This window comes from Squalius cephalus (assembly GCF_949319135.1).
Source record: "Squalius cephalus genome assembly, chromosome: 9".
Taxonomy (NCBI): Eukaryota; Metazoa; Chordata; class Actinopteri; order Cypriniformes; family Leuciscidae; genus Squalius; species Squalius cephalus.
In genome coordinates, this window is record NC_137130.1 from 24,620,667 (window position 1) to 24,640,190 (window position 19,524).

Sequence of the window (19,524 nt, forward strand, 5' to 3'; positions counted from 1 at the left end):
AAAACGAAAGTTAGCACAGTTTCAAATTCATGGAAAGAACAACTCGTCATGGCTTAAGCCAATTTTGTGGTGGTTGGGATGCTCTTAGTTTTCTCTGCATATTAAAGGTCCCATATTATGCCCCTTTTCACAAGATGTAAAATAAGTCTCTGATGTCCCCAGAGTGTGTATGTGAAGTTTTAGCTCAAAATACCCAACAGATCATTTTTACAGCATGTTTAAATTGTCATTTTGGGGGGCTCAGAAAAACGCGCTGTTTTAGTGTGTGCCCTTTAAATGCAAATAAGCTGCTGCTGCACAGCACAGGGGGCGGAGCTTCACGAGCTCGCGCTCAGTTTCTCAGGACAATTTCATCTCACAGAATGATGATAATATCAGAAACTCTCAGTAACGGTGTTCATTTCGACCCGGAGTCGGACAATAATGCCTACAGAGTCAGAGTGCTGTATAGAGATGGAACAGGTATAGTTTAGTAGTTTAATTACGGTTATAACGTATTTGTCATCTGCTTGTATGTATCCACTATTAATAGCCTACAAGTCTGCTGTTTCGGACCAGGTCCAAATGATGATCAATCATATACTGATGAGTTTAATAAAGTTTATTGTACATCACACAAAAGATGAAGCGTCAGTTTTACTCCAGAAAATCACCGTAAGAGCTGAGTAAACACAGTAGCTAAGTTATAAGAAGTGCGCAAGTACATAAACGAATTTCGGTAGAGTTGAGGGAGCATTTTGTTTAAAAACAAAATAATTCCACCTCGTCTTCAGCGGCTGCCTCAGATTTCGGGAGTAAATAGAGAGAGCTATGTGGATTAATACATCCAGCCACACAACACCTACAACGCTTGGGAGACATTCTCAGTGCAGCAGCTGTGAACGCGATCAGGGCGGGTCTATGTTAGAACGGCAGTGTATGTCAACACTCGTGGGCGGGGCCTGTGCTTAGTGACGTCACTAAAACAGCATTCTGAAAACAGGTCGTTGGGAGACAGTGCTGATGATTTATGGGGATTAATAAAAAAGGAGTGAGTGGATTTTTATCACTATTGGCTGGTTGTGTACACACACTGCCAACACACATTTATGTCCAAACAGCATGCAAAAGTGAATTTTGCATAATACGGGACCTTTAAGGTGGCACATGAGAAAGTATTGTAGCATCCAAAAATGACCCACTTCACCTAGACCCTACAAAACAAATGTCACAAACATAATTTCCAATACAGTTCATTAATAGGATATTGAATCCATTCAAGGGTATCTGATAAATAGTTTTTAGTGCCAGTATGAACATACATGTTGCCTCTATTGATGAATGAGAGAACAAAAAAGTCTCCTGAATGCAAAACACAGATGACTCACAGAAGACAAGTACATTCTTTAATTTTTACATCAAAAACAAGTAGAGAAAACAGTTTTATTGGAATATTGCCCATATATTGCCCATAGCCATATTTTAAGAACTTGTGCAACAACTTCTCTGGTTTCTCATTGAATAACCAGCCCCAGATGCATGATAGACAGTGGCTTTTTCCTCTATCCATTGTTCAAGCACAACTTAGAACAAAGCATATAGATTTCCCCCTCAAGCACTGGCCACTCATTAACACAGAACGGGTGACAGCCACAGGCCACTTTCATACATCGTTTTACTGGAAAATTTTCCAGAACCATACTGTTTGGAGTTAGAAACTCTTTGGTTTTGCCAATGTGGAAATATGATCTGATTAAACATTCAAACTGTGTTAGTTTGTGGTGGGTACTCTGAGGACGACCACATACTCTGGAACAGTTAGCTTCATTAAATCAAACAGAAGTAGAGTGCATTTCATTGCCCAGTCCCAAAAGACGCACTTTATAAAGACTTGACTCTGGCTTTCAGCTTTAGGAAGGGTTGTGTCCAATTTCCACATTCCAATTTAATTTGAATTGCAGTAACTAACAGGATTCAAAATTGCAATTTTGAATTTAAGGATGTAGGATTGAAAGAAATACATAAACTGAATTTATTAACTAGAAAAGCAAGACAAACTTTGTTGGTGGGACAGGTTTTTAAGTTTTGAAAACGTATATAAAAATGTAAGGAGAACGAAGTTTGAAGTAATACAGGCTTTAGGACAGACGGACTGACAGATAGAGATAGATAGTCAAAACTCAAAAATTGAAAGGGAACCAGTTCTTCAAACTGAATTTCTGATTGTCGTGTCTGTGAAGTCCACAAGACCACACAATGTCCCATTTGTCATTTTGCGGTCATTACGTCACTCCAAACTACTACCCAAATGGCACCCTCAGCCTTCACGGCACTCCTCCCAGTCTACACGTGGGCTGACTTCTGCAATCAGGCAAAAGTTACACAGCCACTTATATGGTGAATCAGCATCAATTTCCACCTGGCAAAACCACATACACAGATGTCTATGAGGTTTGTTCTAAAAACCAATGCGTCTGGACATTTAAGGGGAAAGCTAGACCAGATCTTCCTGACAGCCCTCCAAGATCTCCGCGTCTGGCTTCTAACTCCCTGATGCTGCTGAGTTTGGACAGCAGGGTGGATGCAATGGAAGGGCTTACTGACTTATTAGGGTTTCCCCAAGTCTAATGTCTCATTCCCTGCTTCAGCTTCATGGTTTGCATGGCCCCCAGAGAGGAAAATATGACAATGGTTGGCTTTGGTCTGTGGCAGAGCAGTCATTCCAGCAGACAGGAACCTAAACGCTAAAGCTGCTCATTGTTAAAGCCCTCAGCTGGGTCTCATGACACCATGTTGCTAATTTCGATACCTGCTTTTACATTTGAACTGGGATTCAGAACCAACATCAAAGGATCACACTACATCCTGTCCCTCTTACGCCGAAATCAACCTTGACTTTGTAAGAGCTGCTACCACGATACGCACAGCAGTACCACGAGATATGAGGTCAAAATCCTGCTGAGGAAAAACACACAAGGGATGGACCACATCTTGCTCAAACCACAACTGAAGAAACCCAGTGAAATCCAGCACCCGACTGGAGAATATTAAACAAATATTCTCCGCTAACATTTCAAGGAAAATATTTCACTACTGGCAATGGGTTTTATGAAAGTGTGACTTGAAAAAATAAAAGAGTTACGGGAAAACTGTGTATTTTTGGGATATTTTCTCATTGTGTGAACAGAAGATGCAGCTGTTGACGTGTACTAGAGACAGACCTGGATTGTGTCCCAGCTTAGGAAAGGAAACAGCGGCTGGTCCTCAGAGCAAGAGAGAGAAACTCTGACAGATTTGTGAGGTTAGTTTCTCATGGACGGCATCATTTCTCTCAGGGGGAACGAGAGCGAGAGCATGAGGACAGTCCTAGTAAATACCGCCAGCATTGACTCCTGGCTGATGTCTATCCCTCATTAGGACTGAAGCAGTTAGGCGGCAGTTGGAGAATTATCATACCAACTGCCTTACAGGCCATATAAACAGTCACAAGACTACATATATATTTTTGGATGCTATTTAGATGCCGCTCCACGGCTCATTGGTTGCCTTCTCAGGACTGATTCCATAAAAAGGCCTTTGAAAACATGAACAGCCTGCCTTTTTAATCCTGAAGCCCAATTGCCTACATTTTTCACTAGATAAAAATAGTTTATGGATACATTAAACACTGCAGGCAACACATAATATAATTGCGTGTTACATAGACAGTGTGGTGTGCATCTTATCTCAACATCTGAGGAATGAGCAGCACAGAACCCGCAAGACAGTAACAGTATTTGCCTTTAAGCCTTTTAACTTCCTGTTTGCTATCTTCAGACTTCCATATAAATGTATTATACACTACAGCATTTATTATGCATTTATGCATTTGCCATGCAGGCGCCTTCATCCAAAGTGACTTGCAGTGCATTCAAGGTATATATTTTCTCAGTATGCCCTGGGAATCAAACCCATGACCTTGGTGTTGTTAGCAGCTGAGCTACAGGAATGATTCCAAGATGGCACAGAATCGTGGGTACAGGTAACTTCTAGAGGACACACACACACATTTGTTTTGTTCCAAAACCTTGTGAGCTGCCTACGTAAGCAGTATTTTAAGGCATCATTTTAAGGCATTAAAGTCACACTCCCAACATGAAGAGGCAGCATAATTATAGCGCCTACTAAGATACAATTTATATGGCTAGATTCTAAGGCAGCATCATTACATCTTACCCATTATTTTATCAAAGCTAATCTTTTTATTTCATTTACAATCTGCATTATTTGGAATAATAATGTTTCCTTTCTTAAAATGAACTATTTTACCCCAAATTTGCACACGCCACCAATAGCTTAGCAATATGCTAACATCAAATCTTTATCTGTTAGGATGCTGCCTTAGAAGGAAGGTTCTTGTGTAGGCAGCAGACAAACGAGGCAGCTCACTGGGTTTTGGAACAGACCCATTTTTATGACACAAATACTGACAAATGCCAAGCCTTAATTTCATCTGTACATCAGAAGTACTCACAAGTGAACTTGCGGTCACTGAGACCACTACACCACAGTCAAGCCTGAGCAATGCAGTCACTGAGTCAGCACTGAAATTCATGGAGTGGTCGAGCAGTCATCAATCAAAGTCTATACATACTCTATATCAGCCCTACTGTAGTCCTGTAACACACTCACACTGAACAGTAATGAACCAGTAAACACTGCAACTCTTTGCATATACAAAAGAAAAAAAAAATAGTTATGACATCAGCGGTAGGATACCCTGGCAGAGAAAAGCTAAAACATTTACTGGAAAAAAACAAAAGGCCCGTAAGAAAACCAAAACAAAATGATTTGCTTGTGTGGCAATAGCTGAACGGTTCTGGTTATGGAACAGTCCAACAAAAGACATCCCAATCCAAATCTCTTATTCATTTCTCTGTGTTTACCGGGAACATCCTTGTGGGTTGATGTAGTGAGATAGGTAGGCAACATACATGTCCATAAAAGGGCTAAATCTGAAAGCAAACGAGAGGCAGCTGTAACAATAGGTAGTCATAATGTATCTGTCATGAGGAGTATTATTTATATCCGTGGTGCAGACTACATTGCAGTCACAGAATAGGGTGTGGAAACTTCAAGAGAGAGAGAGATTGTGTGTATAGTCACAGGATATGGCAAATTCTCTCATGTTCCCTTCAGTCAATCGTCATCGTTTCCTGGATGCAATCTTCAGGCCTTTAGGTAGTTCAAAACCGTTTCATCGTGCGAAAACTGCAGCTGATAACTTTGTTTTGCTTTGACGCAGTGTGTGTTTGTTTCCTTCAGTAGCAGAATAATTAGCGCTGAATAAATAGATAAATAAGCACAGACGAGCAAACGAATAAATGCAGTGTCGACCTTAATGAGCAGGCTCGTTAGATTGGGTGATTGCTGTTTGGAGTTAGTTTAATTCGATCTGCCTCTCTAATCCCACAGCCTGCAATGCTTCATTGTTCACCGCAGCTCTTACAAAAACAGACGTTAGCTCATTTGAATTTGAGAGGTATAACTATTGATCTCACACAAAGGGAATTACTGTGTGTTCTAAGTGAAAACAAATTACGCTGGTTTGTCCCAATCCTAATAATGAAAGGCACCAATGTATTTGGTGGAGGTTTCTATGAATCCTGACTAAATTCTGTATTGCTGAATGAAGGCAGTATAGAGAGATACTGGGACAGTTACCAACTCCAAACAAGGGAAAGGTAAAAGTAATGTGAATGCAAGGTTCAAAATGAACGTTCTGCCACACCTGCCAATGGCTGCTGTAATGAAAAAACAAACAAAAAACGTACCAGTCATACATATACCCGAGGCACTAAAATGAACACTTGCCAAGCGGCTAATGCAAAGAAAAAATCTGTATAGGTGAGTATATAAAACGGTGTCAATTGCCAGTTGGAAAGGTAACATTTTATGAATTCTAACAATGCAATGTTGTGAGATAATGAAAGTGAACAAACGCGAACGACGCTCGTGACAGTTGACGGGCCAGCGCTGCATTATCATGAAAGTTTAAGCCTTGTCAATTTAAATATTCAAGCAAAAACGAGAGCTCAATTCATTATTTGCGTGCTGTGAGGAAAGTTTTGTGAGCGGAAACATCCGAAGCGCGCGCCCAGAAAGCCATGTCTCAGATAGTGCGTGAATACTGAATTGAGGTCCCTTTAACTTCTTCTTGAACTTGAATGGTCAAATTCACACTACATTTTGTCAAAATGCCCGTCTTGGCGAGTATGCTAGTAAACATAGTCCGTTGGCTTAAGTGCACTTAAACAGAAGATAAATACAATAGGTACAGTATCAGTATATTGGATCTGTGCATTAGTCTTAAAGAGACAGCATCCTAATAATCCTGTTTTTATTGTTAATCAAACAACAAAGTACAAAGAAAACAAAAAACACTCACTGCTCCACTGTTATTTTACAGTTTATTCTGTGTTTCTAGTTATTAGTTATAGCTGTGGTATCGAAAATGGAATAGAGCATTGTCAATTTTTTTCTGGTATCTAAAATGTTGGTGTCTAAATCTAAAAACTGCCTGTTTTTGCAGGTAGAAAAATATTCATGGCCTGTAAATTTTCTTAAGTCACCGGCCATTAGCAGGTGTGGCAAAAAACTTTTTTAGGCCTTGCATATATTTTACTATGAAACTATAAACATTACTGAAAAAAATGTTGGTAACACAGTAATATTAAACTATTAGTTTATTCATTGTTTATATATTGTAGTCTCAACATTGTTAATATATTAATAGGCTACATATAAATAGTGAGTTGTCTATTCATTGTCCCTGTAATAAACACAATTATTATTGTTTAATTAGCTCTTAATAAAGGAACTGGTCATTGGTTATTAGGAGTAAATAGTTCTCACTTTAGATTAGGTCATGGAAAATCTGAAAATGCCATTAAGTAAGAGCTTTAAACCAACCCTTATTTGACATTAATTGATTTCATATTCAGTGTTCCTTAAAATGTTTACAAATACATTAAGCACACACACAAACACACGCACACACAAGCATATACACACACACACACACACACACACACACACACACACACACACGTTGGGATATGTGGTTTACAGGTTTTTCAATCGAAAAAAAAAAAGACGACATTTTCCCATTTTCCGTGACTATTGACGGTTAATAAATTGTTAACAAAGCATAAAAAAATAAAAAAAACTTTCTCAAACTCTTTACATATGAGCTAATTAAACAAGTTGACAGTGACAATGAATGAAGAACTCACTATTTGTTTATAGCCTATTAATATATTAACAACGTAGAGTCTACAATATATTAACTATGAATGAACTATAAACTAATAGTTTGCAAATCATTTGTAAGTACTTTATTACTGTATACTTATTGTAAAGTGTTACCAAAATGTTTTGCGGTTTCCACAAAAATATTAAGCAGCACAGTAACAGCACAGTTTTCAACATGAATAGAAATAAGAAATGGTTCTTATTTGGTTCTTAGAAATAAGAAATGATCACCAAATCAGCATATTATAATTATTTCTAAAGGATCATGTGACACTGGAGACTGGAGTAATGATGCTGAAAATTCAGCTTAGTAATCATATTAATAAATTACAGTTTAAAATATGTTAAGTTATTCTGAATTGTAATAATATTTTACAATATTACAGGTTTTTTTTTTTTTTTACTGATTTTTTATCAAATAAATGAAGCCAATCATAAATAAATAATTTTTTTTTAATCCTACCGACCTCAAACTTTTTTAGTTAGTGTATAAATTTTGTACCTAAATCAATGGTATAAATAAGCTGTTCTGTTTTTCTGATAATTGACCATTCAACTTAAACCAATTCCTTATACAGTTACCATCGACTGCTGGGTTTTAAATTACTCTAAATTCATTGGCACCTAGTGAGTGGTAATTTTGGGCCCAGTGTGATGGTGAAAGTGGTGTGTGGGTTTGATGTCTTACTCTGTGTTGGTCATACTCTGGTCCTCTCCGCCGGGCCTCCAGTTCCTCATAGGATGGAGCTGCTCCCTCTATACGAGCCTGAAGATACTCCCTCCTCAGCTGCTGGATACGGTCCATACTGCTGAAAAAAAACAAACAAAAAAAAAACAACACAATCCACTTAGCATAAATATTACATTAATACAGATATATGATGGTATGGCATAGTGGCTGAAGATCTGGGCTGGTAACCAAAAGGTTATAGGTTCAACACAGACTGTCCCTAGTTGCTGTAGATAAAATATTCTAAATGCCTACTAAATTAAATTAAATTATTAAATAATTTAAACAATAACATTATTGACATAACATAGAAGTGATTTATCCTCATTCGGTCATTTAGTACTATTAAACGGGTGGCGGTTGGTCTACTTAATTGGTGAGTTTAGTTTTTTGCTTTTTAAGATGGTGTATTAACATTGCTCAACTTTTAAAAAAAATGTCTTAAAGGGATAGTTCACCCAAAAATGAAAATGCTGTCCTCATTTACTCACCCTCATGTTGTTCCAAACCTGTATGACTTTCTTTCTTCTGCTGAACACAAAAGAAGATATTTTGAAGAAAGTCGGTAACCAAACGACTGATGGACCCCATTGACTTCCATAGTAGGAAAAAAAAAAAATACTATGGAAATCAATGGGGACCAGCAACTGTTTAATTACCAACCTTCTTTAAAATATCATCTTTTGTGTTCAGCAGAAGAAAGGAAATCATACAGGTTTGGAACAACATGAGGGTGAGTAAATGATGACAGCATTTTCATTTTTGGGTGAACTATCCCTTTAAGATCCTTGCGTTTAGTTCCACTTAGTGAAGCTCCAACTATCCCTTGTGACATTTGAACCTGTAATCTTTTGCTTACCATGCCAGATCTTCAAAGACTAGGCCCCACCACCCCCTTACATCTACACACAGTCTCCTACGCATGAATACTATTTCCCAACATACACATTTATAGACCTACAGTTATACGCACAAGATAACACACAACCACTCAACCCTAGCCCACTCACACCCATCCAGAACAAAGAGCCACTATTGATTTGACCTACACATCATGTGATGGATAAAAATCAAGAAGCCCAGTTTATCAGACTGCTGATATGTCCGGATTGTAGCCACTTAAGAACAGTGCGGTAGCCCAGGCTACGGCTCTATCATCGGCACTTATCAGAAACGACACAGTGATGGAGCTAAAGCAGACAAAAAATAATCAATTCTGTCAAAGATAATCAACAGCCCTTTGTTACAAGCCAATTTCATATCTAGCAAGAATCACCTAATCACACACACGCAGAGAAGATTCAGCATGACGTCGTCATTTTGAAAAAAGAGCTCCTGGTGCAGTAAAAAAAACAACACACACACACACAACAACCAGATATTATATAATTTAAACCTAAAATTCTGACTTTTTACTCATCCTTGTGTCCTTTCAAGCCTGTATGACTTATTTTACTCTGTGGAACATAAAATGAGGTATAGCATAATGTACAAGAGGCTCTTTCCATAAACAAAGTGAGTGAATGAAGGCCAAACTGAATTTTAATGGTAAACAAACAAACAAAACAAAACAAAAAACCCCACAAAAGCATCATAAAAGAGGCTTGCTACAGTTTTCTGAAGCCACATGATAGCTTTGTGTGAAGAACACTGAAATTTCAGTTATTATTCACTAAATATCTTCCCTGTGACAGCAGTGCACTAAAAACAATATATTGTTTGTTGTTGACTTAAAGAGATAGTTCACCCAAAAATGAAAATTCTGTCATAATTTCCTCACCTTTGTGTTGTTCCAAACCTGTATGAATTTATTTATTCTGTTGAAAAAACACAATAAAGATGATATTTTAAAGAATGTTTGTAATCAAACAGTTGCTGGTAGCCATTGACTTCCATAGTAGGAAAAAAAAAAAAATACTATGGAAGTCAATGGGTGCCGTCAACTGTCCGGTTACCAACAGTCTTCAAATATCTTCAATAGCGTTCAACAGAAGAAAGAAACTCATAGAGGTTTGGAACAGGGTGAGAAATGGATGACCGTTTTTTTTTTTTTTGGGTGGTGAACTAACCCTTTAACATTTTGAGTTCACTGAAACTAAAAATTTGAATTAATACAAAGAAAGAGATTGGTTTAATCAACAGAATCTCAAAACATTGTTATCTGACCAACATCAGTGAATCTTAGTCTCCTTTTGTGTTCTACAGAAGAAAGAGCGTCATATGGGATTTGAAAGACATAAGGTGGGAAAATGATGGCATAATGTTGATTTTTGGATGAACTATGCCTTTAATGCCGTTCTACTTGTCCAAAGCTCAATAAACATCTCTGCCTTTCCAGACACAGCAAAATGATGCCCTTATCAAACGTTCAAGAGGGGAATGTGTGATATTTCTCTTGCTCAAATATTGTGTTGTGGCACAGAACTGTGGAAGTGTGACTTGGGAGATAAAGTCCTGTCAGTCATCTCACAGCTTCTAACACACAAACACCAAAATCAATCTCTCAACGCTCGGCTAACACAAACACAACCTTTCCAGGACTGTTGCTTCCCATTGTCAACACACCAAGCAGAACAGCCATGTCCACCATCTCAGTGAGGGGTAAATGCAGCGATCGGACGCTGTGGGTGAGGATCCTATCATAAACATAACACATCAGACAGTCATTTTTTAGGACATCAACCCCTGGGGCTCAATGCCAGCTGCTATTGTACTATGAATGCGCAGCTGAAAATAAACGGCAGCAGATCATAATGAGAGGGAAAAACACAATAAGTTAAAATACTGTATGCACAATAGAGACATTGTTTTGATAACCTAGATAAAATATTAAATAATAGTAAATATTGGATAGGGCTGCCCCCCAATAGTCGACTTAACGTTAGTTGATGAGAAGGAAGCTCGGTTTAATCAGTCGGTTAGTAACAGGTCTGTTAGGTGACAGTTCACTAACACAGCTGCTCCATGCGGTAACATGTCGGGCAGAAAATCCAAAGAGTGGGAACAGTTCAAGAAAGTGAAGAATGACCACAAAAAGGTGACAAGCCACCTCACACATAACTTATTTAAAACATGTAAGTAGTAGCCAAACGTTAGCCACTTTACATGGACGCTCAATCTATGGTACACAATTGTACATAATGTATATTTATTTTGTTTGGGTTCGGACCTTCTATATATATATGAAAAGTTCATGCAATGTTTGTAGGTGTTGCTGTGGCAAGGTTTATGCACGCACTGGAGCGCTTAATTTCAATTTTAAATGCTCATTATTATGGTTTAGTATTTTTCCCATGACTAGGTAAATCTTTAGTGAATGAAAAACCTTCAACCAAAAATAAAAGTGTCAAAAAAAAAAAAAAAAACATGTTCATTTTAGTTCAAAGTACACAACTAATTTTAACAGATACTGTGGTTTCACTTTATTTTGATGGTCCCTTTAACACATTCTCTTGACTTTAATGAGAGTTAGTAGACATGTAGGTGCAAGGTTACTTAGAGTATTAATAGAGTATTAGTAGACTGGTAGGGTTAAGTTAAGAATAAGTTGACGCACTTGTAAAGATACATATTGTCAGTAGAATGTCTATTGGGGTACATATTGTCAGTAGAATGTCACAATAAACAGATATTAAGCAGACAGTCTACTAATACTCTAATGAGAGGTAATTGACATGTAGTTGCAAAGGTACTTATAGTCAACAGAATGTTCAAAAGTGACCATCAAAATAAAGTGTTACCGATATTGCTTTTGATCTTACAGCTGTGAATATTGAGAAATGTTTTTCAAGTATTGTTCATTGTTAGTTCATGTTAACTAATGTAGTTAACTAATGCTAACAAATGAAACCTTATTGTAAAGTGTTACTCTGAAATAAACAAGTTAAAGTACTAAAATTACAACAAAAAAAAAAAAAAAAAAAAAAAAAAGATAAAAATCACATAAAATTACTGAAAATAGAATTAAAATGAAAATAATAATAATAAATACATTCAAAGAGAACTAGTTCAAAATATTAATAAATGCTGTAATAGTAACAAATATTAAAGTAACATTGATTGGTCCAAAATCCCACACAACACTTTTTTTTAGTTAATGATCTGTAAGACTGGGACTTTTATTAGTGCTGGTCAAGGATTCTAGTAATTTTTTTGACATTTGAGTATAAAGTGTTTTAATATATAATAATATGGGGTAAAAACGTCTGAGTGCTGCCCTCTTCAGGTTGAACGGTGGCTACTGCAGTTGAATTTTCCTATTGGAAGTTGTGGTGCCGCGTGACGTAAGCAGGTACGAGCTCACCACGCCCTTGGCATAGGTTGTTCCGTCAAAACCACTGTAGCGAGTCAGGAGTTGGAATTGCGAGTATTGAAAACGATCAGAATAGCGTATATTAGCATCTAGTTAGCATAGCATTTATATAGTTATTTAGATTATTTCGTGTAGCCTAGGTATTTATTAGCATAGTATTGTTGAATACTAGTCACACAGACATAAGCAATATATCTATATAAACATTTAAGTCTCCGCTATAAAAATATCTAATTCAAAACGAAAACAAATATTCTCTGTTTATTTAATCTGTATGAAAAGATAGAGATGTCATTCGTTCTCATGGCAACTCATTATCTGCTAATGTGAACATGCCTACTGAGAGCGCGCTATTGAAACGCGGGTCTCAGGAGCACGCCAGTGCCAGTGGGTGGAGTCAGGATCTGACCAGGGGTTGAGTTACCCTTTGTACATCAAATGTGTTTTCAGAGAGGGAAAAAAAAGACAAAAGTCGGTGTAAATATGAGTGCTCAACATGTAGTGAAATCTCCCTGAAGAAAACAGACTTGTTTTCACAATAAATCTAAATCTATACAACTACAGAACAAGAAGTACTTTCATCAAAAACAAGTGTGGGCTGGCCACTCTACAAAATTCCCTCATTCTCCCTTTAGACGCAGAACACCAAAATTCAATTTATGTTTTTTTTAAAGCCCCGACCAATCAGATTATCTGAGAGAGAGAGAGCGGCAGAGTGTGTGTGAGAGAGAAAAACTTGGAGAACAGAGGATGAATGAGACAGTGGAGGGATTAGATTAAGACAAAACAAATTAACATGTCTTTTTTTAAAAAGCTGGTTAGGCAGACAGCGCGAGTGCCAGGCATTCCAGAGGGATGATGCTGTGGGAACGGGCCAGAGAACTGTGACCCGGCGGCCACACGCACACTCAAGCTCCTGAATACGGGACGCTGCTGAACCCGTACAGTGAGGTCTCAAAACAAACCAACCATCTATGCAGAAACACACACACACAACAACAAATGTCCCATTATGGATTAATAACACACTCACACAAAAAAACTAGCCGACCTCTCTCCATCAAACGCTGTCATAAACAGCCTTTTTCATCTGTTTTTCTTTCAGGAACAATAAAGATTCCTGTGACTCAAGCAGGCCTAATGTTGCTGCTGCAGTCCCGGAGGTGTTACTGTTAAGCACGCATTCAGACGCACACACAAACACACTGCTCTTTTTTCCCCTGTTTTTCTTAGCCATGCAGCATACCACGACATCAAAGCCAACTCATGTTGTTTTAGGTCTCTGTCCAACTAATTTAAACCACATACACGTAACACTTCACAATAAGGTTTCATTAGTTAACATGAACTAATAATGAACTGTACTTCTACAGCATTTATTAATCTTTCAACAATAATTTCAACATTTTCTTATACATAATTAAAATCAAATGTTGTATTTGTTAACATTAGTTAATGCACTGTGAAGTAACATGAACTAGCAATGAACAGCTGTATTTTTTATTAACTAACGTTAAGAAAGATAAAAAAAATACAGTAACAACTGTATTACTCATGGTTACAGTAGTTCATGTTAGTTAATACATTAACTAATGAAACCTTATTGTAAAGTGTTACCATATACTTATATGTGGACGTACTATATGTGGACGTTTTACACTAGAAACAAACACGATGTACTATTTTATTTAATACTGTGAAGCTGCTTTGATACAATCTGCATTGTGAAAAGCGCTATATAAATAAAGTTGACTTGACTTGACTTGATATACATTTATAGTATACATATACAGTACATGTAATCAAACAAACCTAACAATTTGCATTTTCAGCTACAGAAAAACACAATTAACACTTTGGTAAATATATTGTTGTCGATCTATATTAACAGTTAACAGACTATTCAGCTACTTTTTAAGAAACAAAAATATGCGTAATTATTGGATTTGTCAATTCGCGTGAATGTTTGTCAATTTAGTAGAGTAAATGTTCATATCTAAAATAATACAGGATAGTGAAATATGAGATTTATTTACCCCTTTCTCAGTTACTGCACTGAAATGCACACAAAATGCATATTTGCAATAATTCAATTGTAATAAAAACATCCCCCACACTTTATAGACTTGATCTTAACCGTGAAAAGATATTTTTCACTCTACTTTTTGATCTTTGACATAACCAATTTAATTTAAATAATTTTACACTGCCAATGCTTAAAAAATGTGCAGTAAAATTGAAACCAATGAAGAATCAGCATTTTGTCCCCTAATATCCAAAGTAACGTACTAGATATTTGAAGTGTTTTTCCAGGGAATCAAACCCATGACCTTGGGGTTGCTGTGGACACGCTCTACCAGTTACACACCCCAACATGAACACGATTATTGATCGTGTTGTGCCATGATCGAATTGTGGCATTTTCTTTATTATTTTTTATCCTTGTTGTAACCAAGGCCATGTAGTAGGAAAAAAAAAAACACATTATTGGGAAAAACATCACATTATAGAACCTCAGTGAGTTACGAACGGCATTTAATTTTCACTTCAGTATCAACCATAAAAAAAGCCACACACACCAGCCACACAATGGCCCTCTACATGGGAGAAAAGCACTGAGGCATCAGGGCAAGAGTTGCAGTGCGGCACAGATCAGGGTGGACAGCAGTGGGTCAGACAGACAGAAGCTCATCTGGGGGGTGGGGGGAGAGTTATGCCCCTGTTACAACCCCTCCATTTTTCACTTCTCAATCTCAGCGATTGGAGAGCTGAGAGAATAGAGCGGGAAAGTGTAGCAGCATCCATCTTCTCTCCACCACACTCCCTCACGGCTACTTTACACAATTTATGAGGCACATAACACAAAAACGAGAGAAAGAAAGAGAGAACAGGAGATGAAATCACATGCAAGTCTTGATCCAAATCTTGTATTGATTGGAACAGTGAATAGGTCCATAAAAAAACTAATACATAAAATATTATGACCTTTTACAGCTAAATTGAAATTGACTACAATGGTGAGCGATAGCATTATGCATAAAAAACGGCTGCGGCGGTTGTACTTCACTTTAATGGTGTCTGAAATGGGCCGATGCTGTTGGTTTCTTGAGCGTGAGACTCTTTGTGGGACGACGTGCAAAACTGCAGGTCTAGACTAGTGCACTAATTCAAGTCACACGATTAGTAGGGTCATGACGACAAATACAATTAGACAAGCAAAAAGCATCACCACCTTCTAAGTCTTTCTGGGAGAGGGGGAATAAAGCTAGCAAATCCATTATTATTAGATATTAGAAACTTAAATCTGTGTTTAATCATGTTTTTGGATATGGAGACAGAGAGACCACAGGAGAATTACAGCATCGCTAGGAAATGTACTGGAGACCAGTGGTTTTACCACATATGCTCTTTATAATATTACATAAAATAATTTTTGGGTGCCTGACATGAAATAAAAAAGTGCTGTGGTGTGATGTGATGTGATATAACAAAAAAAAAATATTAAACCTTTTTCGGATTCTTTAATTACATTTAATTCTGTAATTATTGGAATATGGAATATTTATACTGTTAAATGTCACACTTGAGAATCATTTAAAAATGAACATTTGAAGGCAAAGTGTGATGAAATATGGTAAAAACGTACTAGCGACATGATCTAAAATAGACATATTTGTACATTTGAACCTAAATTTATTTAAATGAATGATCACAAAATAATGGTCTGCACTTCTTTTTCTCCATTTCATTTTTATATTACTTTACACAGACATTTTACCTCTCACAGAACACTCTCTGAACTGTTAAATCATTACAAATTATAAAAATCATTTTTCACCCTATATCGGTAGAGCACAGTGATTTTATCTCTATTATTTATTTTAAATATATAAAGTTCATTTATCCTTTTATTGCATTAACCACATGGATAATGAGACGTGGATCAAGACTGCAATCAGCTTCGAGCGACAACATTTCAAATATAAGGATCTGAGAACACACAACAGAATAAATCAGCTTTGCTCTAAAGGTATTTGGCAGTTGCACAAACCACACACACGCACACACCATAAAGCACCAAACATGTGCATTTATTTTCAGCCTGTGGTTCCCAAGCAAGCCATTTCCCCTGCAGTGCCTGGGCTCCGTAGTTATGCTTTCAACACTCCATCATGCAGCCATCATATCCAGAACGCCTTAATTACTGCTGCCATTTTGACTGAGCACCCTCCTCACCCTCCAAATGAATAACACCATCAATGTTTAATAAGGGTCCTGCTCTAATCAAAGACACAGGCACACACCTCTCACTCAAATACACATGAGTGCACATACACTCACCCCCGAATATACACATAGCCTGCAGTTCCAAACATAATCATAAACTCAGCTGGTCACGCACAGAGGGAACCCAACATTAATATGGCCACAGGCTATGAAACAGGGGGAGATGGAGGAAGGGAGAGTGAGAGAATATGTTCAGAATGGCATATTACAATACTAGCCATTTACTATGTTTGCAGTGTGTATACTTTGGAAGGTATACAACAGTTCTGTATGGATGGAATGGATGATCTGCAAAATATTAAGGAATAGCATTTCCTGCAATGCAATCATTTTTAAGTGTGACAAATAGACCTACCAAAGTCATATTACTTGATATATTAGAGAAAAAAAATAGATATGTCTACTTGTATATAGACAAAAAATGCATTTCATCTAAAAAAACTAAAACTGTAAAATTAAAATATTTGAGAAATAACTGTTTACTATTTGAATATATATTAAAATGTGATTTATTCCTGTGATGTAAAGCTGAATTTTCAGCATCATTACTCTAGTCGTCAGTGTCACATGATCCTTCAGAAATCATTCTAATATGCTGATTTGCTCCTCAATAACTTAAAATGCAGCTAAATATTTTTTTGTGGAAACTGTGATACATTTTCTTTTATCGATAAAGATGCTGATCAAAAGAACAGCATTCATTTGACATATAATCATTTGCAACATTATAAACATCTGCACAGTCACCTTTGTTCAGTTTAATGCATCCTCATTGAATAAAAGTAACAAAAACTACCGACACAAAATTTTTGAAGGGTACAGCATACTATGATATAGATATGAATGATTTGGTTTAGTTTCAATGAAATCCAGGAAACAACATGTTGTCTTTATGTCAATATTTTTCAATGGGTCTTAAAACACGAAAATGTATAAATTTCGTTATATATTTGAGGGGATGCCTCATAAGAGGATCAATCCTTGGAATCTAAAGAAAACCACTAATGTAGCATACTATTGTTTAAAACGTTTATTGCAGATTTAAAAATAGATTATAAAAAAAAATACCAGATCATGTACAGTGTAGTATACATACACACCGTGCAGTAAGCAGTGAGAAGGGTTCAGAAGAAGGGGAAGGGAAGTGGTGGGCGGCAGCGGGAATCAAATAAGGGCACTGGCTCTCCGGATAGCGTTTCCTCTGATAAGCTGAGCCACAGCACCTGGTGACTAAGAAAGGCTTAATTTGCACTCTGCTCTTTCCCTCACAGAAGCTCATTCTACAGGAGTGTTACAAGAGAAAGTTCAATAAAGGGTAAAGATATTTATTTTCTCTCTCTCCTAGTGGCAGGGGAGCACGGCATTAACTACAGCCAATGGTATCGATTCCCTTGGGTCAGCGGCATGTCTCTGTGTGACTGCGACGAGGGGGGAATTTAGTGTTCGGCCGCGAAACAACAAGAGTTGCGATTTTATCTATTAATTTCATATACTCAAGTGACTGGGTAGTTGGCCGGCATCCCACGGAGGCTGAGAGATATTAAATGAATGGAGTCGTTAAAAACGGACTAAGGGACCCTGCCTTAGTTTGATAGTTCAACCAAAAAAAAAAAAACATCTGTTTTCATTTACTCACCCTCATCATGTTGTTCTAATCTCATATGACTTCTGTAGAACATTAAAGGAGAAATTTTGCAGAATGTTAACTTTTTCCCAGTCAGCGTTTTTGATATTTTCACAATAATCACATGACCCCCAGAATATTTTGTTGTATGAATTTCTGAACATGCAATATCAAAAGAAAGAACAAAGCATCTGCTTAAAAAAATGTCTAGCTTTATGCGTTCTTTTTTTATCAACACTTGAATGTGTGAAAGTTTCATAAAAAAAGCTGAGAATTTTTTTTTTTTTCAAGTTCAGTAAATGTGCTAAACATATTACATTAAACCTGTTTGATTAATATCAGCAATATTACATTTAATTAATTTTTGGTAACACTACTTAAAGCCTTTATGTATAATGCATTATAATGGTATTCATAATGTACATTATAATGCATTATATCTTTCCATAAATAATTGTAACCAAAGTTAAAATGCATTATAATATTTGCAGATTGATTGTTTGTCATGTATTTTAATGGATTATACTTCCTAAAGGTGTGTTAAATGAATAAGTATTATAACTGTAGTTACAATTAAACCATTAAACCTTGCAATGCATTATAAGGTGCGTTACAAGACATAATGAATTAAAATACTGTTATAATTATATATAAAGGCTTTAAGTAAAGTGTTACCATTTTTTTACATTAATAAAACTATAAGATGACCTTAGAAGACTTAAAAGGTGCACAAATGACTTTTTTATTTGTATTTATTTAGGAGCTGGACAGTCTCCGGTCACCATTCACTTTTATAATATGGAAAACCGCAGCATGAACATTCTGCTAAACATCTCCTTTTGTGTTTCACAGAAGAAATAAAGTCATAGGGATTTGGAACAACATGAGAGTGAGTAAATGATGACAGAATTACACAGAAACACGCACACCAAGTGATATGTGCAGAAGATCTCAGTTCTTTCATCCTCCATCTCACCGCGTTCACATCTCTCTGTTCATCTAGTCACCCCGCAGTGAACAGTTTTCACTCTTTGTCTCGACACAACCCCCTGCCAGGTCTGAGGGCGGCCTCCCTCTCTGTCTATTAACCGTTGTGTGCTGGAGAGAAACTTCAGGTCAGCAGATCTTAAGAGATGGATAAATGATGGTTTAAAGCTGAAGCGGCACACACAAATCCAACAGGCATGTCTGCTTTGGACAATAGAGACAGAGACATCAAGAGAAACGCCGAACAGAGCCATGTGGCACAGAGCAATCTATTCCTTCATCTTTGAAATGGACCAAAAAACACTGTCGGTC

The 19,524-nt window shown here is 37.0% G+C and overlaps 1 protein-coding gene across 4 annotated transcripts in view; it reads right to left on the reverse strand.

The window, feature by feature from the left end:
- Positions 1 to 19,524, reverse strand: part of pard3bb (par-3 family cell polarity regulator beta b) — a 316,476-nt gene that overhangs the window by 44,863 nt on the left and 252,089 nt on the right. For 3 of the 4 annotated variants that reach the window (XM_079882103.1, XM_079882105.1, XM_079882106.1), the window contains one exon: positions 7,961 to 8,081. In XM_079882103.1, the coding sequence (XP_079738229.1) occupies positions 7,961 to 8,081 (121 nt within the window). The remainder of the gene's footprint in view (positions 1 to 7,960; positions 8,082 to 19,524) is intronic. The other variant, XM_079882104.1, reaches the window with a different exon arrangement.